We start from the raw sequence: 26,010 nt of genomic DNA, 5'->3' as shown, positions 1-26,010 counted from the left end.
TAATAATGGCCATTTTTTTTCCCACAAATGTAATGATATGCTATGAAGCAAAAAAAGAAAGAAGGGGAAAATTGCTTAATGAATGCATTTTGGGGTAATGATCATAAAATTAAGTTTTAATCTGTAATCATAAGAATTAAAGAAAAATGAGTTGCTAGAGGTTAAAAAAGTCTATAGTAATATTGTAAAGCAACTATAATTACATTTAAAAATTTAATTTGTTTAATTGATGTTTCTCTAAACCTACATTTTTAAAAATCTTCATCATTTATATACCCCCAATCATTATAATATAAATTCCATTAATGTACATATTAGTAAGTTGAATTGTTTGGTTTGTATTGATGGGGTTTGAATATTCAACTACTTTTCTGTTAATTATGCAGCTCTTTAGGGGTGCTTGGGTGGCTCAGTTGGCTCAGGTCATGATCTCATGGCTTGTGAGTTTGAGCCCAGCATCAGGCTCTGTGCTGACAGCTCAGAACCTGGAGCTTGCTTCAGATTCTGTGTCTTCCTCTCTCTCTGACTCCTCCCCTACTTGTGGTCTGTCTCTCTCAAAAATAAATAAACATTAAAAAAATTTTAAAAAAAATTATGCAGCTCTTTATTTACTTAGAATTCTTTGTAGTCTAGGTGTATATAGTAAAAACTGATGCCAGTAGTTGGATAAGGTATTCCAATTTTGTCTTTAATTTTGCAAGTGATTTAGATACAATAAAAATATTTATTTAAATTTTATATTGATCTAAGCAGAGGGATAAGTTCATTTGAAAATCCTTATATCCAGTCCATAATTTAGCAAACAAGACAAACTAAAGAAATGAACCAATTCTATTATGTCTGAATTCTCATGGCAATTATTTTTCTGATTTGCACCCTAATGATATTTACTTTTTCTCTACATTTTAGATGCATTTAATATTGACATGTGTTTGATAATTATGAATATATTTATTGTATGACTATATGTTTTTATAAGAGCATATGTCAATATTATATGTTTTAAACTAATCCTTCAAGTAGGATATAGGACTATGTATATCTTTATAGATCACAATAGATATTGAAGCACTAAAGATAATTGCTCTGATGATAAACCACTTCTAAACTTGTTATGTCCATATCTTAATGTTGGTGAAATGTTTGTTCTTCTTTGAATGATGTAATACTATTTTTATTTTAATCATTAAAATACAATTCTTTCCATCACATAAAGCAATATAAATTTAATGTTTCAAATAGATAGGAAGTTATCATTTTATGAAGAAGAAAAAGGTGCCCTGCACTTGCTTCTCGTGTGCGACTTATGAGGTTTTATTTCTTTGTATTTAAATACAAAGTACATTAATATGGAAATGATTCAGGAAGTGAAATTATTTTGCTTCCCAACCAGCTCCAATATGATACTTTCAACACATTGAAATATAAAAATTATTTAACTTAACTATAGATTTCTCATGAAGTCAGAAAATTCTCTAACTTCTATACTATACTGTTCTAGTCAACAAGTTCAGAGTTCGAGACAGTGTGTTACTTGCCTAGTACCTGACATACAGAAGTTTTTCAATAAATATTAATTGAATTAAATTATTAATGTATGTGCTAAGTGCTATGGGAGCTTCAAAGGGTGAATAATACACCATGTTTACTTTCAACATGATGTAAATAAGACTAATATTATAAGCTACATGGGAAAAATTAATGCTAGTAATTTTTTAAAGTTTTTATTTAAATTCTATTTAGTTGGGGTCTAGTAGGTTAAGTGTCAGACTCTTGATTTTGGCTCAGGTCATGATCTCTCCACTTGTGAGATCAAGTCCTGTGTGAAATTCTCTCCCTCTCTCTCTGACCCCCCCCCATTCTTTCCCTTAAAATAAATAAATATTAAAAATGCCAGTTAACATACAGTGTAATATTAATTTCAAGTGAACAATATAGTTATTTAGCACTTCTATACAACACCCAGTGCTCATCACAAGTGCACTCCTTAATCCCCATCCTAATGTTAGTAATTTCTTAGCTTACAGAAATTGTTAAGCACATGAAGATGAATCTTCAAAGGAATGGAACATTAATTGGACCTTGGTGGAAATGTAAATAGGAAACACACGTGGTTCACTTTGCAACTGTGGGAAAGAAAGGAAATGTCAAGCAACATTTGAAAGGTTACACTTTATTTTACCATATTCAAAGGGCATAGGGGAGGGTCATTTGTGTGTGAAAGGAATTATGGATAGGGAAAGTAGTTTATCAGGGATGAATAGTCCTCATTTTAAAGGAAAGTGAATTATCGCCCAAAGAGATCAGTTAACTAGTTTGAGATTCCATAGAACTTAGAAAAAATGGGAGTGTTAGGGAAGCCAGTCTAGACTTCTTTTTCAAAACTATAAATACGTCCAAACATCTAGTAAAATGCTAGTAGCCTTAAGCAAACAAACGACAGTTCTTGGTATTTGAGAGGATTTCCTTTAATAGCTACCAAGAACCCCTTCCCACTGCACACACACTCAGTAGCTCACTCACATCACTTGAAGGGAAGCTTGGAGAAACTTTTGTTCTTCAAGCAAGCATATTTAAATCTTGGTTCTGCAACTTTTTGTATCATGGTTTTAGGCCAGTTATTTAATTCTTCTAACCCTCAGGCTTTTCATGTGTAAGACAATGCATGCCATTATGACTGTTAGGATCCATTAGAAAATGTTTTCTCACAATGAATTCATGGCAGAGTGGTCAGAATGATTTTCCTAAAATGTATATTTAAGCATGTCAGGCTCCAATGACGTAAACGTTCCTCACTTGCCTGAAAGGTATTAACAGATGACCCAGACTGCTAATCTGTTGTGATGCCCTCACCTGTCTCCCCCGCTCAAACCATTCTAGCCTTCTGTCTGCCCTAACATACTAGCTCACACCCACCTTCGATGATTTGCATATATTATTTCTTCTGTTAGGAATGCTTTCCCTCTGGGGTTTTCATATGGCTGCTTATTATTCATGACTCAGCCCTAATGACACCTTTAGAAGGGCCTTCCCTGCCTACCTTATGTAAAGTAGCTGCCTCCCATAACAAGTGAATATTATATTAGTATTTTTTTTAAATAGCATTTATCAGTAGCTCAAATTATCTTATGTATTTGCTAATATATTTACTGTCTAGATTAGGAAACTTTTCTCTCCTGTTGTTCAAGATTTAGTGCACCTGGTAAACCTTCAATAACTATTGTTAAATAAGGAAATAAATAAATTTTTGTTACCAGAATGATGAGTCCAATATGGAAAATTTGGGGATAAGTAGAAGAAGATAACCAATAAGTCTTTATCTCAGACAACACATACAGTATTTCCATATATATTGTATTTGTGAATAACTAGTTTGTTATTAAAAAGTAAACATTGATATAAAAAAAAACAAAACTCAGGGGTGCCTGGGTGGCTCAGTCAGTTAAGCATCCGACTTTGGCTCAGGTCATGATCTCAGGGCTCATGGGTTCGAGCCCCACGTTCGGCTGGGTGCTGACAGCTCAGAGCCTGGAACCTGCTTCTGATTCTGTGTCTCCCTCTCTCTCTACCCCTCCCCTACTCCTGGTCTGTCTCTGCCTCTCTTTCTCAAATAAATGAACAGTAAAAAAAGAATAAAAACAACTCACTTTGATATTTTTCCACCTGCAGATATGGCTCTAGAATCTAAGAAAACATTATATGACATGTTTCTTTTTTTATTTAGGCTTAGCCGTTTAAGACAAAATTAGTTCACTAGCCACTCCCTGTCTATGGAAACATAGTATATGTGTGATGAAGAATTGAGCCTTTCCCAAAAAGAAGTGTGGCTTTTGCCCTTAGCTTATTAGGGACAGCCTATATCATACTTCATTGTATTATATTTACTTAGAGTGGGGAGCTGGCCACACCAGATCTTAAATGGGACTGAACATATCTGGCATATCATATGAAGCTGGCCATGCTAGAAAGACTTATCAAATAATTTAGAAATTTCAGGTCATTTGATACCAGATAACCTGGGGGATAGATCAACCATGTAGTCAGTCAATTAATTATACCTATATAATGAAGTCCAGTTAACTCTGGACACTGAAGCTTGAGTGAGTTTCTCTTGTTAGCAATACTTGCTGTGCATTGTGACGTATCGATACTGGGGGAGTAATACTTCATGTGTATGAGGGAAGCTTTGCATTTGGAACCCTCCCAGACTCTGCACACCTCTTCCTTTGCCTGATTTTAGGCCCGGACTCTTTTCCTGTTACAAATCCTAATTGTGAACGTACCTTTAAGTGAATTCTGTGAGGCTTTCCAGTGAATTATTGTACTTGAGGGTGTTTTGGAAACATTCCAAACTTTCTGTTGCTGTCAGAAGTAAGAGCAGCTTTGGGGAATGTGCCCATAGACTTTGCAGTTTGTTTGATTCTCTATAGAATATGATCGTGGGAAAGAAGCTCACAGTTGTCTTATAGATTTTAACATTTGAAATTGTGTGGAATTACAGAGAATAACTATTCTAATCATCTCATGGAAGGGCATCAAAGAGGTTATGATTTGCTTCAGTTCACAGAGCTAGTTTGGTGGCTGGATCAGGGTTCAGAATCAGGTTTATTGACCCCAGTAATTTGGATTTCCCACTGTACTGTGTTATTTGGCACAAGTTTGATACAAGTATCATTGGATATCTTTGATTCCTGTTTCATAAATAAAATTATTATAATTCTTAATTTATGAAACAGTAATTTATTTATCAATTTTATAGTATCTTACATACATATAAAGATAAACCTAGAATAAAACCTAAGACTTAAATTACAGAAAAACTATCTATATCTAAAATTACCTAATTTTTCTCTGGAACAGTTATCCTCATCTGGAATGTATTTATTTTGTTCTGTGGTTAACATTGTGGTCAGTGGTTTAACAAATTTACGTATTAGATTTTCTTTGGCAAATTCTAATTCAGCATATTAGAATAGTGGAGTGATGGGAATCTCCTACAATTTTCAGAACCACTGATAATGGTAAAAAATATGTATTTTCAGTGAGACTAAAATGACAGCTTAAAAAAAAGCTCACACCTTAAAAATTCTAAAACAACTAAACTAGTGTAGGCCTGGTAATTAAGAGTCCTTAAGCATTCCTCTGTATTATACATGAATGCTTTTTCTGGATAACATATTTTCCTTAAAACAACTAATGGTTTTGTTTTTTTTAAAACTATGTAGCACAAAGAATGAGGCAGTCCTGTATGTTTTTCTCCAGCAGGAAGTACAATGAGTACTTCATATTATTTCCTTGGGAAAAGCACTCTGCTTAGTGTGGGTACAGTTTGTGAGTTTGTGTTTCACGAGAACCAGTACATATTGCACATAAAGGGAGTTTTTTTAGAGAAAGGTTTTTAAACTTTCCTATCAGTAAAATTCCTGTCAGAAACATTTTTAGTACATATTAAAAGTAGTGTTTTAAAAAATGCCTGTGATATAATAAAGTATAAATATGTTACCTTGTATTTGTTCTTCAGGCGTTTGGAGCAAGAGGATATATTCCGTGCAATGAAAGAAATGCAAATGGCATTTTCATAAAAGAACAAATGTGATTGGTTGTAGTAAGTTTGCAGGAAGCAATTTTGGAGAGGTAGATAGAGATCATATTATGGGGTTTCGAATGATAATAATTAGTATTTATTCTATAGACACATACCATTGATATCTTTTTCTGTGTTAGATAAGGAGAGAATATATAAAAATGAATACTTTCATAAGGATAATCTCAGAGAAGTGTGTAGTGAAAATTGAAGAATTGTAATGGTCCTTGGCAAAAAGTTAACAGGGACACCAATTACAAGATAATATGGTACACTTCATGACTTTGAAATGCTCAATTCCCCCATTACACAAATAAGAATGAAGGCTAGAAATAATTATCTCTGTCTATAATATATTTTTATAAATATTAGAATTTCAGGGGCACCTGGGTGGCTCAGTTGGTTAAGCGTCTAAATTTGGGTTTCAGCTGGGGTCATGATCTCGTGGCTCGTCAGTTCGAGCCCGCATCAGGCTCCATGATGACAGTGTGGAGCCTACTTGGGATTCTCTCTCTCCCTCTTTCTCTGCCCCTCACCATGCTCACTCTGTCTCTCAAAATAAATAAACTCAAAAAATTATTTTTAGATATTAGGATTTCAAGCATTCTAATTATTAGAGCATTCTCTTTCACGTTACCATGTTCATCTCTAGTCAGTTACACATGGTATAATTGGAGTATTTTATACTACATTTATACTACAAGCATACAAATGTTGCTTTCGTTGGAGATAAGACTACTTGATCAACACTATTTGTGTTACTTTATTGATAATGGAACAAACTGATATAGTCAGGTTTAGAATCTAGGAGATGGCATCTGTGACATTGGGTCTAATTTGTCATGAAAACAGAACCCCAAAAGATACTATTTTTCCCTTCTTATTTTAAATGATGCTAAGGAAAAATATGCACCTTAACTTTTAAATTTTAATTTTTCAATTGAGTACAGTTGAGATACAATGTTACATTCATTTCAGGTGTAAAATATAGTGATTCAATTTATCTATATATTATGCTGTTCTTACCACAAGTGTAGCTACTCTCTGTCACAGTACAACACTATCAAAGTACTACTGCTTATGTTCCCTATGCTGTGCCTTTTATTCCTGTGACTTACTCATTCCACAACTGGAAGCCTGTGTCTCTCACTCCTCTTCACTCATTTTGCCCATCACCTCACCCCTCCTTCCCTCTGGTGACCATTAGTTTGTTATTTGTAAAAACGCCCATTTTAAAACTTAACAGCAATTATTATGTTTTAATTTTGAGTTATGAAGTTTGCTAATTATGTAATATATCTACACTTTCAAGTTTCCTATTTTATTCCTTAATAATGAAATTAACTTTATTTCCTTGCATAGATTAAAATTTTGTGTGAATTCAGATATTGGCTTAAGATTCATAAAATCTATGGTTACATGAATCTGTATAAATGTTAAATTTCCTAAAAATATTGAAATATGAAATATTTTAGCATATTTGTTTTATTTAGTACTTATATCATTGTTATATTAATATAAAGGGAAAAATTAGCAACTCTGGGCAGAACTTTAAGAATCTCATTTTGCTGGGCCACCTGGGTAGCTCAGTCAGTTGAGCATCAGACTCTTGATTTCAGCTCAGGTCATGATTGCAGGGTGGTGCAAGCCCCGAGTTGGGCTCTGCACTGAGCGTGAAGCCTGCCTGAGATATTCTCTCTCTCTCTCTCTCTCTCTCTGTCTCCCTCCCTCCCTCCCTCTCCCCCTTTGCCCCTTCTCTGCTCTGAAAAATAAAAGAATCTCATTTTGTTAAATATTTCATATTTAAATACAAAAAACATGTTAATCAAAATACAATATTATTCTTTGCACATATGTATAATGACAATATATATATTTTAATGAATTCATAAGATCACTATTCGTATTTGCAAAATGTATGTCTTTGGACTTATGGGAAGTCTTATGAATAAGTGTTGATAGAATTAAGACATTTTTGAAAATATTTATTAAAAATATATTTTGAACTACATAAATTCATACAGTAAATCTATACCTAACAAAGAGCAAGCTGTGTTTAGAAATATTTCACAGCTGCTATGTTGAAAGGTGAAGGTAATTCTATCATAATGATTGAGTGTGCTTTCTTTACCCAATCAGAAAAATCAAAATCAAATAACTATCCTCAGATCAGTAGTTATAAAATATTATTGTGTTAATTTCTCTTTCGAAAAAATAGTGGAATCATATTGTTGAAAAAAATATGCCTGTATTAGTGTATTTTCTTTTCATTTTCATTGCATATATAGATGTGCATATATAAGTGCTTAACTCATAAAATTATGAGTACCCATCTTATTCTGATGCCTGTTTTTGATGATGTGTGTACCTCACCACTTTTACACTTCTCATTTTTTATAATATGTGTGATTTATCTTTTGGGGATAATATGAATTATTTAAAGACACCTGCCAAGTTAGTGGCTCTAATCATTTTTGCTGAATAAATGCAAATATAATTAATTGTAAGGCAAATCTCAAAATGTGTTATTAGGTTCACACAGAGAAGTTTGACTGAGGCCTTCTACAATTGTTACATTGTACATTTTTGATAATAAAATAATATTTTCCTTTTGGTTAATATTGGGAAACTTCTATGATTAGAATATTGGAGAATTATATGTATATTCTAGACACGCTGCTTATAATGGAAGATGATTAAAAGAAGAATGCAGACCAGATTAACAATGCCTTTTTAATTTGCATAGTTATCTCTTCACTTTTAGATCAAGTAATGATCAGAGCAGTTCTATGTCAATTACATATTTTGTAAACAGCTATGAAAGTCCAGTCCAGGGTGCCATATCTTGCATCTTGCAACTTTAGAGAAGTTAAGCCTATTTGGATAATCCTTTGACTAAAATACAGCAGTATAAACATGCAATTAATGACATCTTCATAATGCCACAATTAAAGAATGTGTTAATAATTTAATAATCTCCTTTGATGGAATTCTTTCTTTTTAAAGCAGTGCTTCCTTGTGTAGTGACATATCTCAGATTTATTTTTAGCAGGATCATAATTATTATCTTTATTGCAATAAAGAAATGCTAAAGGGTTATTTTGGAGTGTGTTTAATGGATTGGTTTCATATTAATGTATGATCACAGCTTGTTTTTTCAACTTAGTAACTTTGAAAATTCAATTTTAGTATTTCAGCCAATAGCAACAAGGCTCTAGAGAATTGCTTCACACTAACCAAACACAGGAGATTGATGTATTAAAAAAAAAAAAAACTATTTATTTAAAAAAATGGTATTCTTTACTAGAAGACAGTTATCTGTAAGGTCTATGAGGAAAGAAACTATGCTCTGTTCGGTTCCTTGTTATATCCCTAGGGTTTAGAAGATTAATTTTTGAATTACTTCCTTAAAAATTTTTTAGTTTACTTTTAATGGGTCAAAGTCATTTGGCAGATTACCCGAGTAATCAGTGCTATTGATCGATTTTTAAATGTCTATTTAGAGAATACCTAGTAATAATTGTGCTTGATTTAATATCCAGTTTATTAATATTGTGAATTTAGTAAATAATTAGTATTTTATTGCAATTAAACAATCAATTCTTTTCAAACTACCCACATGAATGTTACATACCAATAAAATAGAATATGGATTAAATTACATTTTCCATGGCCTTTTAACACTGGTTTAAATTTTATATAATTCTTCCTGATGAGTTATTAAAATACCAAATCTAACATGACAATTTATCTTTTTTTAAAAAAAGCCCCGACGCGGGGCTTGAACTCACACACAGACTGTGAGATCATGACCTGAGCTAAAGTTGGACGCTTAACCAACTGAGCCACCCAGGGGCCCCAAACATGACAATTTATCTTAAATGCTTTAGCCACTTTAAAAAAAAAATATATATATATACACACACACACACACACACACACACACACACACACACACATTACAATAATCCCAAAGCCTGTCATATGCTTATCTTTAAACTGGTTACTAGTGTGCTAATACTAGGGATATCTTTTTTTCTTCTTTTACGTTGCTGATGTGGAAATTTTCCTATTTCCCTAGGATTTCAAAGATATTTGAGACTATTTCAAAGATATCGGAAGCTTTCCTAAGATTCAGTAACCATGCTAGAATTAGAAGAAAAAGAAAGTTATCTGTTAGATTTACAAATTCTGGGTTTTTTATTAGAAAATTTTTTGTCTAGTCATTGCATTGGAATTTGCTGTATATTCAGAGATGGTTCAAATAAGGATATTAGCCATCAGGTTGGACTTTCTTTTTACAATTAAAATCTACTTGCTATTTGCCCTTATGCCTTTATTTAGAGTTCAAGCCTAGTTTTTAATTTTGTGCAATATTGGTGTTTCCTCACAAAATGATTTGTTTTTTAAGTCCAAACTGCTTGTGCTACAAAACAATTTCCCTGTTATTATGATATATAGGTCTGGTGTATGAATGTTATTAAAAACTCATGCACTTTCATTAGTATATCTTCATTATGTAGAGCTACCTGACTTTTTATCTTTTAGGAGATGCGAGACTATTTCTGCTTAGTTACCACTTCTATTTATTCCACTAATTTATCGCATGTTTCAAACACACAGTTCTGCTCTGTTAGATGTGGGGTATGATCACTAGTGTTAATTAACTGCTGGACTTCTTTTCCACTTGGTTATTATGTGTGACCATAAGTGGTGATCAACCTTTTCTGTTTCTGGTACAGAATTTTGATGTTACTACTTTGATGTTTGCAGGTTTTTCCTTTCACTAATGGAAAGAAATACATGTCTTATTATAAACATACATATAATCAGAAAAACAAAATACCTGCATATTAACTATTTATTGAAGACAATAGAAATTAAAGATACTTTTCTCTGTGTGTGCTTTTTGTGTATATTATGAGCAACTTTTTAAAAAAATGTTTCAAGTGTCTCTCTATATATAATTTTTATATTTTATAAAAAATTTATATTTATATTATATATGTATATAAATATTATATATATATTTAATTTAACTTCAAGTTAGTTAATATACAGTGTAGTCTTGAATTCAGGAGTAGAACCCAGTGGTTTATCTCTTACATATGACACCCAGTGCTCATCCTAAATGTGCCCTCCTGAATGCTCATCACCCATTTAACCCATCCCCCCACCCACCTCCCTGTAGCATTCTGCAGTTTGTTCTCTGTATTTAAGAGTCTCATATGGTTTGCCTCCCTCTCCGTTTTTATCTTTTATTTATTTATTTATTTATTTATTTATTTATTTATTTATTTATTTATTTCTGGTCGGGTTTTAATTTAAATTCCAGTTGGTTAACATATAGTGTAATACTAGTTTCAGTAGTGGAATTTAGTGATTCATCACTTACTTAAAATTTAACCCAGTATGAGTGCCTCTTTATGCCCCTCATATCAACATTTCTGTTTAAGTATTATGAACTCTTAACCTTCGACAGACTCCAGCTGTTTAATTGAGCCACATGTATATATTTTCATGTTCATATGTCAGAGATTAGCCAGGGAGAAGCCATTTAGATTGCTTTCCTGAGCCTTTCAAAACTGCCTCTGACTTTTTTTTTTTAGATGAAACTTGTTTTCTGGCAACAAAAGAATGAAACAGAATTATTCTATATTTTTCTTTCCTTTTTTTCCCCTTTCCTTAATACCTAAGGAGCCCTGGTTCTTTGTTGGTGGATACTGAGCAGTGAGTATCCGGTTTGCCTGTAAGTGCTGGCTGGGGCCAAAAGTATTGCTGCTGTGGTTGGTCTCTTTTAAGGAGAAATCAGGAAAACATATTATTTTTAGGTTTATGAATTCACATTGATTTTCTTCTCAAACATATCATGTTGCTGCATTTTCTCTTCTTTGATTATGAGATTTTACCAGCTTCAAAGACTCCACTACATTAACAGGAGTGCTTTGTAAGCAAGATATCAATGCAAGGCTATTTAGAATTAGGAGATTTAAGAGCAATTCATCTAGATCGGTGGCAAATAGACCCATCCTAGTCCAAATGTCAAGGGTCACTTACAAAATGTGAATAAAATTGAAACAATCCAGTTAGGTATTCCATATTTTATTTGTTCAGTTTCTTGGTGTTACTTTCTTAAATTAAATGTAGGACAGGGTTTTTAAATATTTCCTTGTGGGGGTGCCTGTGTGGCTCAGTTTGTTAAGCATCCGACTTTGGCTCAGGTCATGATCTCATGGTTCCTTAGTTTGAGCCCAGAATCAGGCTCTGTACTGACAGCTCAGAGTCTGGAACCTGCTTCAGATTCTGTGTGTGTGTCTCTCTCTGCCCCTACCCTGCTCGCACTGTCTCTCTCTCTTTCTCTCAAAAATAAAACATTTAAAATTTTTTAAAAACATTTTCTTGTTAAAAAAAAACAAAACCAGAAACAAAAAAACACTTCTTTAAAAAATTTATTTGTCAAACTTTTGATGGATGTATTAACTTTCAAAGTTTAATTTTTTTAATGTTTATTTTTTTTTCAACTTTTTTTTTTTATTTTTTTTTATTTTTTATTTTTGGGACAGAGAGAGACAGAGCATGAACGGGGGAGGGGCAGAGAGAGAGGGAGACACAGAATCGGAAACAGGCTCCAGGCTCCGAGCCATCAGCCCAGAGCCTGACGCGGGGCTCGAACTCACGGACCGTGAGATCGTGACCTGGCTAAAGTCGGATGCTTAACCGACTGCGCCACCCAGGCGCCCCTTTAATGTTTATTTTTGAGAGAGAGATTGAGAGAGAGAGAGAGGGAGAGACAAAGCACGAGTGGAGGAGGGGCAGAGAGGGAGACACAGAATCTGAAGCAGACTCCAGGCTCCAAGCTGGCAGCACAGAGCCTGACACGGGGATCAAACTCACAGACAGATCATAACCTGAGCTGAAGACAGACACTTAACTGACTGAGCCATCCAGGCACTCCTCAAAATTCAAAAGTTAAAATTCAACCTTGAAAAGATCACGTATGCCTTTGGACCTCTGGAATTCCTAGAACCAGGAGCCAGAATACCTGCTACTATGACATTTTTTAAATATTTTCAAGTAGACTTAGAGTGGTCATAGCTATATAATGAAACCCAAAGCCTCTGTGATGACATCATTTTGCTACTTGCGATATCTATCACCAAACAGAAACTTTTCTCATTTGTACAGTAAAATTGTCAGTAAGTTTGGTTATGATGTCCCATCTTCGATCATCCACCAAAGACAGGAGTTTGACTCATGTAAACACCTGGTACCTTCTTCTGGTACCCTAGCTATGTGGGTTGGGCAGTGCAGTTCCAAGTAGAAGAGGGAAATGCTGTGCAAACCATAGAACCCTACTGTTACGCCAGTCCTTACTGGGTGTAACAACAACAAAAAGGTGACAGTCATCTATAAGGCACTCATTTCTTTCTTTTCTTTCTTTGTTCCAACTTTCATTGTTTTCTAAATGTTGTTGGCAGTATTAGTTTGCTGGGCCTGCCATAACAAAATACCACAGAGGTGGTGTTTTTAGGTGGCTTAAACAATAGAAAATTACTTTCTTACCATTTCTGTAGGATGAAAATCCAAGATCACAGTGTAGGCAGATTTGTTTTCTCCTGAATTCTCTCTCCTTGGCCTACAGATGGTTCCCTCTTGTGTCCTCACATGATTGTCCTTCTGTTTGTGTTGCCTGAGTCCTAATATTCTCTTCTTTTTTTTTTTTTAAATTTTTTTTTCAACGTTTTTTATTTATTTTTGGGACAGAGAGAGACAGAGCATGAACGGGGGAGGGGCAGAGAGAGAGGGAGACACAGAATCGGAAACAGGCTCCAGGCTCTGAGCCATCAGCCCAGAGCCCGACGCGGGGCTCGAACTCACGGACCGTGAGATCGTGACCTGGCTGAAGTCGGACGCGTAACCGACTGCGCCACCCAGGCGCCCCTAATATTCTCTTCTTATAAGAGCACTAGTCATATTGGATTAGGGCCCATCCATGCAACCTGATTTAACTATAATTTTTTCTTTAAGGGTTCTGTGTCCAAACATGTCACATTGTAAGATACTGGGTCTTAGTACTACAGCATATGAATTTTGGATAGAAACAAGGCTATAATATTATTCAATGAAATTCAAAATATAAGACTAAAATTATTTAGACTAATTTGAAGCTAGTAAAGCACTACATTTTCACTATGAAACAATTTTTTTTTTTTTTTTAACAAAATTACTCTGGACTCGCACATTAAGATTCCTTCATTTAGATAGTGCTTAATAGACATTAATACTAGTGTCTTTACCAAATCTCCCTTTCTTATCCACATTCAACTTGACTTATGCTTCTTTTGTTGTTTTAGTACTCTCTTTTGTATTTTTTGAGGAAGACAGCTTATCTTTTGTTGCCTGTATCTTATATCATCTTTTGATGCTATATAAATAAGTAACTTATTCTCAGTAGACTATTCCTGCCACAGTATATCATAAAACTACCAGTAAACAGTTGATTATCTTATAGTTTAAATTACTAGTTACCTTGTAATTAATACAGATAAAATAGAATTCAACATAATGCAATGAATAATAAGTTTTTATAACTTTCATTTGTGGAGAGAAGCAGTTGTATTTGGGGATATTTATCACTTTTGAAACTTTATTGTGCTCTATTCACAGATAACACATGATTCTAAAGTTTAATGATGTTTAATTCTTTTTTTTTTTTACAGTGAGAGTAATTTATTTAAAAGCCAGAGTGTCCTTACTTTCAATCCCCAGAACTAAGGTGTTCAGTGTTCATTTGACAATATCAGTGGGCTTTCCTTAATGTGTATTTAGTTCTTTAAACTTAAATTATGGTATCATTCAAATTAGTAGAAAAAGTTGTCTAAGATGTGGTGTCATTTACTACATGTAATATCGTGTACATTTGTACAAAAGTATAAAACATACTTTTTAAAAATTTCAATCTAATTTTTAATACTGCTTTTTCTTAATATAGTCACTACTCATCTGTATACGTACTTCCCTCAAGAATTCCTACCTCTGCATATCACTGTTTCCCCTCAAAACTTCTCTATATACCCTTCTGTTTTCCCTCTGAGAGGAGAAAAGAAAAGAAACATGTAATCTAGCTCTAATGTTTATAGCATTATGAAAGTCAATAATTAATTTTTAATCTTATTGACATTTATTTCTTCTGTTCATCTCTCCCAATCTTAAGCAAATGATTAGGAAATGGTAACTGGATCTTCACTTCCAAGTATGGTCTAAATTAATATCTCCCGGTTGGCACTGTATACAAATTTGTTTGAGAAACAGTTCATTAAATGTATCAGAAGAATGTCATTCAGATTTGAAAGATAAATATAAAAAAAATAATCTTAAGTTTCAGTTTACAAACTTCTATACATTTGAAAAGCTTTTATATTCTCTTTAGGAGTTTTAGTGAGAGTTAAGATTTTTATAATAATGTTTGGAATTTTTTATTGGGCTGATAATGTTAAAGCCTATGGGATAGTCAAATGATTTCTGGGATTCAGCTAAAACTTTTCATTTCTATTTTTTTTTTTTCTTCATGGCATCTGTATGTGGGTATTTCCTCAATTTTTCAGTGTTTTGGTCTCTAACTATTGATTTTGCTCTTTCTTCAGGATGTTTTGAATAATTTGGGATCTTGTGAACTGGATGAAGATGATCTAATGCTTGATCTGGAATTTTTAGAGGAACAGAATCTTCATCCTTCAGGTGAGTGCTAAATGCACCATAACATACAATTTTGATCCTACTCACTTAGCTTTCATTGATAAACTTCATATTATTTAGGATGCACTCAGTCTTTTCCATCTCCAGTTTTGTATATTATATGTGCAAGTCACATGCTAGGTACCATAGACACATGATTCTGGTGATCTTAAAATCTGTTATGAAATATAAATCCAGTGGGAAGATAATTATAAAATAAGAAAAAAACTATTAAGACATTTCAAAGAAGGAAATTATAATTTAACACATAATGGAAAAGTTAATATTTTCTCTTTCTGAAGGAAAAAAAACAATTATAATCCCATTTTTCATTTATTTTATATAATCAAATGGAAGTTTTGCAGATCAAGGTTTACTCTTCAAAATCTTAGCCACTTCAGTAATAATTGCATAGGTTAATGTTTTTTTTTTAAATTTTTTTAATGTTTATTTATTTTTGAGACAGAGAGAGACAGAGCATGAATGGGGGAGGGTCAGAGAGAGAGGGAGACACAGAATCCGAAACATGCTCCAGGCTCTGAGTGGTCAGCACAGAGCCTGATGCGGGGCTCGAACTCACGGACCCCGAGATCATGACCTGAGCTGAAGTCGGACGCCCAACCGACTGAGCCACCCAGGCGCCCCTGCATAGGTTAATGTTGATACAATAAAGTTGACCTCAAAATTAATAACTGCCAATAGCAGCCACAAACATACACTAATAAACACATAAATACACAGAATTGTAGTATGAGATAAATTCATGTTGAATGAATTAAGAAGGGAGCCCATTATATTTGTAATACTTTAAGTTTATATCAAAGCATAAGTTGCCATGTCTTCAAATACAAAAATTAATCCTGTTGAAGTAAGTTATAAGAATTAATTGTATATTCAAATTTAGATATTTGAGTACAAAGACCAGCTCTTACTTACTTTTGTAATATTGCTTTTAACACCTTTAATGTAGTCATTTTCAAATTAAAGTAGAAATAACATTAAACTGAAACTTTAAAATCTTAGTCTTACTGCATACATTTGAGAAAATCAACAGATTGGATTTCAGTGTCCTTATTTTTAACTTTTTGGAATTAGACATAATGTCTAAGATTATAATTTTTTTTGTTTATGCACTATTTTTATATTATAGATAATACATTAAAATTATCAAAAGAAGGCAATGCTTATATTTTAAATTTTACAATGTTTATATTTCATTACTCTGTATTATAGGCTAATATCAAAAGAAGCTACTTAAAATTTTTTTCTGTTTGAATATGAATTTAGAATAATCATTTTTTAAAACAGTCTTCCAGCAGTTGATTTGACAGATACTCTTTTAAAAAAATGCAGATTTTTCTCACTTTTATACAGATACAATACACAATTTTGTCATTTATGTGTATGTATCTTAAAAGAATTACATACAGTGAAAATGTACACCCTCTTGGAGGGAAATTTGTCAGTATTTAGCAAAACTATATATGCATTTGCTTTTAGATTCAACTATCCAACTTCTAGAAATTTAATCCTAAAACACTGAAACATATAGAGTAATGTATGCAAACAACTCTTCGTTACAAAATATTTGTAATAAATATTCTTCAATAGGACATTTGTTAAATATACAGTGGTATACTAAGCAGTCATTTAAAGAATAATGAAAATGTCTGTATGTGCATGGCATGGCTGTCAGGATATGTTGTTAATGAGAATTTTGTAGTGTTAGATTAGACTGGTAATACCTAAATTCACTGATCACTAACATCCCTGAAAGCGAACAACTAAACATTTTGTCTCTCTTAATGCAATGCCTGGAGAAGTACATAGTAACACCACTCCTGCCCACAAGTATTTCATTCTACTCAATTCTTTCTAATAAATTGTGATTTTATAGGAAATATTGGGATGGGGGTGGGGGACAGTGAATGTTAAATAGCATGATGAAATTGCCAGCAACCAAATATGAGAAGTGAGGAATTCTACAGGATAATGGTCTGGTTCTTTAAACAAATAAAGTGCATGATAAAAATGGGAGAGGTGTTGTAGCTTTAAAGAGGCAAATGCAGGGGCGCCTGGGTGGCTCAATCTGTTAAGTGTCTGACTCTTGATTTCTGCTCAGATCATGGTCTTGCAGTTTGTGAGTTTGTCCCCAAATGCAGCTCTGTGCTGATGGTGTGGAGCTTGCTTAGGATTCTCTCTCTCCTTCCTTCCTTCTCTCCTTCTCTCTGCCCCTTTCCTGCTTGTGCTCACTCTTTCTCAAAATAGATAAATAAACTTAAAAAAAAACTCAAAAACAGGCCATGTGACATCTTTGTTGGCACATTTCTTGAAAAACTTAAAACACTATAAAAGTATATTTCTTGGTCAATCAGAGAAATTTGAGAAATGAATAAATTATTACAGAAATATTTTTTTATTTTGTTGGGTATTGAACATTTTTGTTTTGTTTTATTTTTTAAAGAAAACTTTAGAGAGATGCATGTGGTTGAGACAACATGATATCTGGGGTATACTTTGCCAACATGCATGGATGGAAGAGGGAATAGATAAAACAAAGTTGAAAAGTTGTTGAAAATTATCAAAGCAGAGCAGTAGGTGTTTGAGGTGAAAAGTTCATGTATTAATTATAATATTTTCTCTGTGTTTTGCATTTTTAAAGATTTTCAAAATAAAAAATAAAACTAATAATTAAAAAGAATAATAGATAATGTAGTGATCTTAGTTATGTTTGGTAGGCAATTGTGATAAAGAGCTAAGTGTGACTTAGCTCAATTTATTTGCTTGGGAACAAAAACAAACGTTATTTTTGTAATTAATAAGTTTTTTAATGTTTTTATTTATTTTTGAGAGAGAGAGAGAGAGCATGTACTAGTGAGGGGCAGAGAGAGGGGAAGGAGAGAGAGAATCCCAAGCAAGCTCTGCACTGTCAGCACAGAGCCTGATACGGGCTGGAACCCATGAACCATGAAATCATGACCTAAGCTGAAATCAAGAGCCATACTCTTAACCGAATGAGCCACCCAGCATCCCAAAAGTTTAGTTTTTTTTTTTATTTTCAGAGAAAGGGAGGTGAGGAAGGGGAGAGAGAGAGGGAGAGAGAAAGAATCTTGAGCAGGCTCCACATTGACAGTGTCGTGCTCAAACTGAAGAAACCGTGAGATCATGACTTGAGATGAAATCAGGGGTTGGACACTTACCCGACAGAGCCATATAGGCGCTCCTAGAAACAAATATTTTTAAATCTAAATTTCTTGTTTTATAAAGTAATGAGTGTTATGTACTTTATTGTAAATAAAAGAATGATATGTTAAAAACCGTAAATGTCCTGAGTCTACTTCAGGATGTAGATAACTTGGTTAAAGCCAATACTAGAGTACCCTTTGAATCAATGGAGTCAACCACCTTTTTATAAAGTAAATGATGTCATTTTGCATACTTGAAGTACAATTCTGATAAATGAAATACTCCTTAGAGTAACTTGGGTGTGTTGAATGTTATTTACTAAAATATTTTTTGAAAATCTATTTCACTTTGGATGTCATATTGTAGGGTTTGAAAAAAGTCACAACTATCTGTTTATGCACATTAGCTCAGAATGAATTTCTGCTTGAATAGGTGATACAATTTATTTTTTTAAGCAACATAATTAAAGGTCTTCTCAGCATATAAGAAGCTCATTGATAACTGATATTGATAAAAAGCTCATTAATGCTAATCATTTTTAAATGATGATTTAAATAAAAGTTATTTTTAAAAGTCTGGAAACTAAAATAATGATACCTTTAAATTCTGTTATTTACATTAGTGAAGATCATTGGAGGGTTTAAAAAAATTTGTTAGCGTAAAACATTTCAATTTTTGGCTCTAGAGTCCTATTAAAGCAAAGATTCATAGCAATTTATAGTACAGGTTAATATAATGGCCAAGATGATTTTTGTAAAACCCCAGAGAAATATTTTTATTTTGAAAATATTCAGTCAAATATTTTTAGTAATTTTCATGTGTGACATTTATAAATTTTATTCAACTTAACATATAATTATTAATGGTTAAATTTGCAAAGACTAGAGAAATCCTCATAAATAGAAAGTGCAGAATTTCTGCTGTCCCTTTTACTACAGTAATTTGTATATAGTAGATGCTCAATTGCTATCTATTAATGTGATTTTATTTAATACAGCCAGAAATCTTTGGCCATGTATATAGTGAGTAAAAAAGGATTAAAAAATACAAACAAAAATTAGTAAAGCTCTATCATTTTATTTTTTTCTACAGAAAATCAAACACTTTAATTAGGAAATCTATTTACCACACAGAGTTTGAAACTCTGAAATAAAAAAAAATTCCTTGCACTGTTTTTTTCAACATGTATATATTGGACAGTGCTCACATTAAGTGATTTAACGTGCAAAGAGACATTCTAATGTCAGTAGAATGCATAATGAGTGTACACAGTTAATATTCATATAATATTAATCATTGTTAGTTGATGTATTACTTGTAGTATTAGGGATATGAACTAAAGTATATCAACCAGGCAATTAAAATAATCAGAACAGCACAAACAAACCAGAAAAAAAAAAAAAAAAACAACAATTTTAGTTGTGTGGTTCAAAGTTTTGTTATAGAAATGTCCATGTACTTGCATGGTTAGATGTGTCTGTATATTTCATCATGTTGTTATTGAATTTTGTGCTTATGACTGTACCTGCCTTGATAAAGATGGCTATTTATTAGTAGTCATAATAATTTTGGAGATCTTTTCATATGCTTTTTATTTCATTCTTTGCTATCTGTATTTTCATCTAAAAGTGAATTGTAAATTTACACTTAGGTTTTAAAAAGTGTGTTTTGACCAGTGCAGTGGACAATTTGGAAAAGTTTCACAAATTCTTTAAATATATTAATGTATATATGGAGTCCTAAATTAACACATTCCCTTCCTAAAGGGAGAGGTAGTATAGATAGTAGTACACATGAAGTATGTGTTTTATAGTGCAGTAAGTGGATATTATTAATGAAAGTAAGAAAGGACAGTTTCAATGAAGGAAAGGTATATGAATTCAAAGTGAATTCTCAAAAGGAGACTTGCCTTGAGGAAAAAAAAATCAACTGATCTGAATAATTTACTTTGATCTTGGCATTATCTAATTTTATCTTTCTAAATTCTAATATAAAAGCTAAACTTTCAGATTAAAAAGCCTATGGATAAGCCTTCCAGATGTTTTTAATCATATTTTCTTGAATTAATGCTTAAATTACTTTTCTGGAAAATATTTTAATAAATAATTAATATGTTTCATGTTTCAAATACAGGATTATCAATTTAATGCTAGGCATTCATTTCCCCGTGGTAAAATATTATATTGATTGTTTTTTTACTTAATAAATTATTTATAGTGCAAACATGACCAGACACAGTTTTGATTAAAAAATATGCTGACATTTATATCTTAATTAAAAGATAATTTTGTGACTGTTTTCACTTTTTATATTTCTTCTCACTCTCTTATTCATTGGTATGATGATGGTTTTGCCTCAAATCAAATCATGAAAGATTTTAGCAGTGATATTGATTAGATATACCTCAACAGTCTTTTGGGGGGAAAAAAGTACCAACAAAATTAACTAGCATTTAATGTCTCTAAGACTCAAATTAATGACCTTAAAACTTTCCTTACAGTGAAACATGTTATGAACTGTACAGTCTGTCAAAGGAAAAATACCAGCAATATATTTTTGCCTAATATTTCTTTATATGGTTTTACCTGTTTGTGTGGAGGATTTTTTTCTACACATGGAAGCATCTTGCAAAGTAATCATTTGAGGAAAATAGAATAATGATAAAAGATGATATGAACAATAAGATGAAGCTACAGGTGAGGGTGGCACACAAAATGTATACTAGTATCACCATAGTGAATAGAAAATGTTACTTAGAATGCTTTACTAGCATATGTGAAGAAAGAAATATAACCAGTTGCATAATTAAAACTTTGTACCATCATTTATTCAGTCAACCAGTCAATGCATTTTATTAACTGAAGGAATTTTTGTTACTAAAGAACTGAAAGACATTTTGCTCACGTGTCTTCATAAGATATAAATGATCGATATCAGAACAATTTCCTCAGCAACTCCTTTTAGTACAAGCTAGTGGCATCACCCTGCCAATTCAGTAGGAGCAGTTCTAAATGGTGACACATCAGTGTAACAAAAACTAGGAATTTTATGAGGATCTTGCCTAACCCAGAGACAAAATTCAGTTCCTTGTACATAGTTAACATTCCTCGGGCAGTTTTAACATTGGAAATAGTTGAGGTAAAGGTTGTCAAGCATTTTTCCTCATCTTACTTTAAAGTAATTACAATAAAGCCCAATAGAATATCTATTGTGAAGCAGTGTTACTTCCTGGTGAGTCCTCCAAAATGAACAGCTTGCCAAGTGTTACCCTTATGTGACTAAATAAAGTAACTTTTCTACAAATTGTTATCACAAAGCCAGTTAAATACTGGATAGTGCATAGTGTTTGATAAAGAAGTAAGAGTAAGAGTTTGAGTTTTGTTTTCAGAACATTTAATCTGTAGCTGTTCTTTTCCACAGTAAACTAGAATAAAGTCGCATTTGTATTTAGACTATTAGTAGTATTATCTTCAAATAATAATGGGGAAAATGCACCTGACTAATTTGACAGTGAAGCATCATAAGTAAGTAAGTAAGTTAAAGTTAAAACACATTTTGGTGTTACCTGTTGGGCACGTACTCATGAAAATGCTGTTTTCCAATTCATTTCTTGGCTACTATGAGTTGTCCGTATGTCAGTTTTAGCAAGTAGTAGCTGGAAATCTAAGTTAATGGAAAGGAAAACTGAATGCCTATAATGAGCTATGCATTTTTTTTTCCCTAAGCTGTCTCAAGTTAATGTTCACAATAACTCTCTGAGAGGAAATTGCATCTTAAAGTCCCATTTGAATTAAAGAAATGACAAATTAATATCAAAAGAGAGCAGGCACTTTGGAGACAAGACATATCCAAGTTAGCATTCCAGCTGTACCATAGTGACCTTGGGCAAGTGGCTGAATTTTCCTAAGCAAAGTTTTTTTCATTGGTAAAATGACAATAAAGCTATCTCAAAATATCATCCTACCTAAATGGGAGACATATTTATATGTAAAGTGCCCTTCCAGTCATCTAGAATAAAATAGAAGCCCAGTTCGTTCTCTTGACTTCTTAAATTCCTTATCATAGAGTTTATTGAATCATTGGTTATTTTTTATACTCCTTAGTTTCTTAATGCTTCATCATGATTATATGTTGTTTTAAAATTTGCTTTCTGATTTTAATTTTTTTATCTAAATTCTGTGTAACATTTTAAGTGATGTTTTGTATTATTTAAAATAATTAAGGTACCTTGCTTATGACAGGTGGTACATTTCTTTGTGTTAAAACCAATGCATTTAAATGCATGGAAACATTTTTTCCCCCCAGGTATTAGTCATGTGTCCAAAATACCACAACATATTTAAAATAGTAATTCTAGAGAAATAATAAATTTACTGTATTAAATAATTTAAAACTTACTAATCAAAATCATTAATGTTCAGAGAGGAAGTCCTTAGGTTCTACTTTGTCTTAAGTTTGATCTTTATAATTTGCAGATGATTTACCCAATTGAAAATATATTTTACTTATTTATCACTGTTTGATAAAACAATGCAATAGTCATTTGGATAATTGAATGAAAAAAAATTATGTTGTTTTGTTAGTTATTTTGGACCTTATACATAAAAACACCTAGGGCAGTATCTCTTGGTATATGTCCAGATGTAAGTGGAGAAGTAATGGCCCAATGATATCAATTAGGAATTAATTAGGTAGTCGCTAAATAATTTTGAGTTTGATGAACAAGCAATATAAAATTCTGCTGTGAGTTAGGAACTCCTCCTGTGCCTATTAATTAAGGAGGTAATTTTTGTTATTAATTTTTAATGGATAATAGCACAGCAGAGCTGAGATGAAACCCTAGTGGCTTTGCTCATATGAATAGTAATGTACAAATTGCAACAACATCCACATAGGGAAAACTATAAAAATTAACTATAAGTTTTTACAAGCTTTGATATGTCTGGGTCAGGAAAAGTGTGCGTGAATTATCTTCAATATGATTATATAAAGCTGAGAAACATGTGATACTTAATTTTGGAAGTATTACACAGTAGCTACAAATCTGGATTAATAGGAACCCAATCTTGCCAATTTTGGTGATTTTTTTTTCCAGTCTCTATCAGCGAAAGATCTCAACCACATTTTTAAGTATAGTATTTCTCACATTTTATGTATAGAATGCCGCAACACATGCAATTAATTTTGTGGCTACCATACTTCAAACTTATGCAATTACAGCATTAAATAAAATAATAAAGGAATAATAAATACCAGTTATGGAGTCTTTGTGCCAATTCAGTGAGGAAAATAATTCTTTCACATTTAAGAAAATTGCAGCTTTGAGTAATAAAATACCACAGACAGTAGATGTCTCAACTGGATCCAAAGTTTTTCTGGCTCTGCAGCTCCGTGTTAATAATTATGATTCTTTTGACTAATAGAAATTCATATACAGTTTTAAAATCACAAATATACAGAAGCTTTTGTTTTAAACTGGCTCACTTTTTCCTTTTTTTCTTGTTTGAACATTCCAAAAAAATAATTTGATTTGAGATTTTTTTTTTCATTTCCTTCCCATTGTACAGTTTATCACTCTTTATTGAGAAGAGAAAAAAATATTGAGATATAATTCATGTACCCTTCAGTTAACCCATTTAAGTTATACAATTCAGTGGTTTTCAATATATTTGCAGAGTTGTGCCTATATCATCACAATATAAGTTTAGAACATTTTTGTCATGCCAAAAAGAAGCTGTATCCATTAGCAGGGACTCGTCATTCACCACACTTCCAACTCCAGGCCTTCACTAAGCCACTTTCTGTCTTTAAAGATTTGCCTCTTCTGGACATATCAATAGAATCATACAATATTGCTGTTTTGTGATGGGCTTTCTTTCCTAAGCATAATGTTTTCAAGGTTTATTCATGTTGTAGCATATATATAAGTACTCCATTCCTTCTTTATGATCAATTAACATTCCGTGATATGGATAGATCACATTTTTCTACAATGTAAATATTTAATATGTAAATATTAACACACCACTGCACAAGCAGTGGGCCAAATCAAATGAAAAATCAAAATATGTCTCAAAACACAAGTAAAAGTAAACATAATATTCCAAAACTTATGGGATGTAGCAAAGCAGATGTTAGAGTGAAATTTATACTGTAAATGCTTGTATTAAGAAAAAAAAATTAAATAAACAACTTAACATTATACCACAAGGAACTAGAAAAGAAGAAACTTATCTGAAATTTAGAAAAAGAATGAAATAAAGAAAAATCAGAAATAAATAAAATAGACACTAGAGTAAGCAATAACATAACATTGAAAGTAATGTCCGGTTTTGAAAAAGAAAAAAATAACAAAATTGACAATGCTTTAACTAGATTAACTATGGGAAAAAAAAAGACTCATAAACCAAAATGAGAAGTGGAAGAAAAAAAAGTACAACAGATAACCACAGAAATACATAGTGAGATAATAGATTACTATAAACAATTATATACCAACAAATCAGATGAGTTAGAAAAGACCCTAGATAATTCCTAAAAACACACTAGTTACCAAGATTCAATCATGAATCTTGAATCCAAGAAGTAGGAAATCTTCTTAGACCAATAACAAGAATGAAAGTTAAATTAGGGATGAAAAATCTCCCAGCACAGATAATCCCAAGACCAAATGGTTTCATTGGTGAATTCTACCAAATACTAAACAAATAATAATTACTGAGAATCTTTATCAAAATTGTATAAATATTGGAATAGAGGGAACCCATTCAAAATCATTCCATGAGGCCAGTATTACCCTGATACCAAAGCAGAATAAAAACAATATAAGAACAAAAAGTCTGGTTTCTCCAATATTATTGCTGCTCTATCTTTTGACATCCATTTTGTGAGAAAGGTTTCTCCACCCTCTCTCTTTCAATCTGCAGGTATCTTTATGTCTGAAGTGAGCCCCTTGTAGGTAGTATATAGATGTGTCTTGTTTTTTATTTTATTTTTTAATTCATTCTGACACCCTGTCTTTTTTGATTGGAGTGTTTAGTCCATTTACATTCAAAGTAATTATTGATAGATATGTATTTATTGCCATTTAATTGCTTATTTTGTCATTGTTTCTGAAGATTATCTTTGATCCTTTTCTTTGTCACTTTTGGTCTCCCTTGCACTCAGAGTCCCCTTTAATTATTTCTTGTAAGGCTGGATTAGCGGTCATAAACTCCTTTAATTTTTTGTTTGTATGGGAAACTTTATCTTGCCTTCTATTCTGAATGATAGTCTTGCTGGATAGAGTATTCTTGGCTGTCGAGTTTTCATTTTAAGCACTTTGAATATATCATGTCACTCCCTATTGGCTTACCAAGTTTCTGTTGAGAAATCTACAGCTAGCCTGTGGGTTTTTCCCTGTAAGTTAAGGACTTGTTTTGTCTTTCCTGCTTTTAATATTTTTTCTTTATCACTATATTTTGCAAATATAATTACAATATGTCTTGGTGTTGGCCTGCTGTTGT

The 26,010-nt window shown here is 32.4% G+C and overlaps 1 protein-coding gene across 2 annotated transcripts in view; it reads left to right on the top strand.

Annotated features, from left to right (window-relative positions):
- The window catches only part of CCSER1 (coiled-coil serine rich protein 1), an 848,536-nt gene that overhangs the window by 215,166 nt on the left and 607,360 nt on the right, over window positions 1–26,010 (top strand). For both annotated transcript variants that reach the window (XM_032592937.1, XM_030313430.1), the window contains exon 4: window positions 15,229–15,322. In XM_032592937.1, the coding sequence (XP_032448828.1) occupies window positions 15,229–15,322 (94 nt within the window). The remainder of the gene's footprint in view (window positions 1–15,228; window positions 15,323–26,010) is intronic.

Source organism: Lynx canadensis, chromosome B1 (genome assembly GCF_007474595.2).
Source record: "Lynx canadensis isolate LIC74 chromosome B1, mLynCan4.pri.v2, whole genome shotgun sequence".
Lineage (NCBI taxonomy): Eukaryota > Metazoa > Chordata > Mammalia > Carnivora > Felidae > Lynx > Lynx canadensis.
The sequence above is the reverse complement of the archived record's forward strand: the minus strand, read 5'-3'. Positions and strand labels throughout refer to the sequence as shown.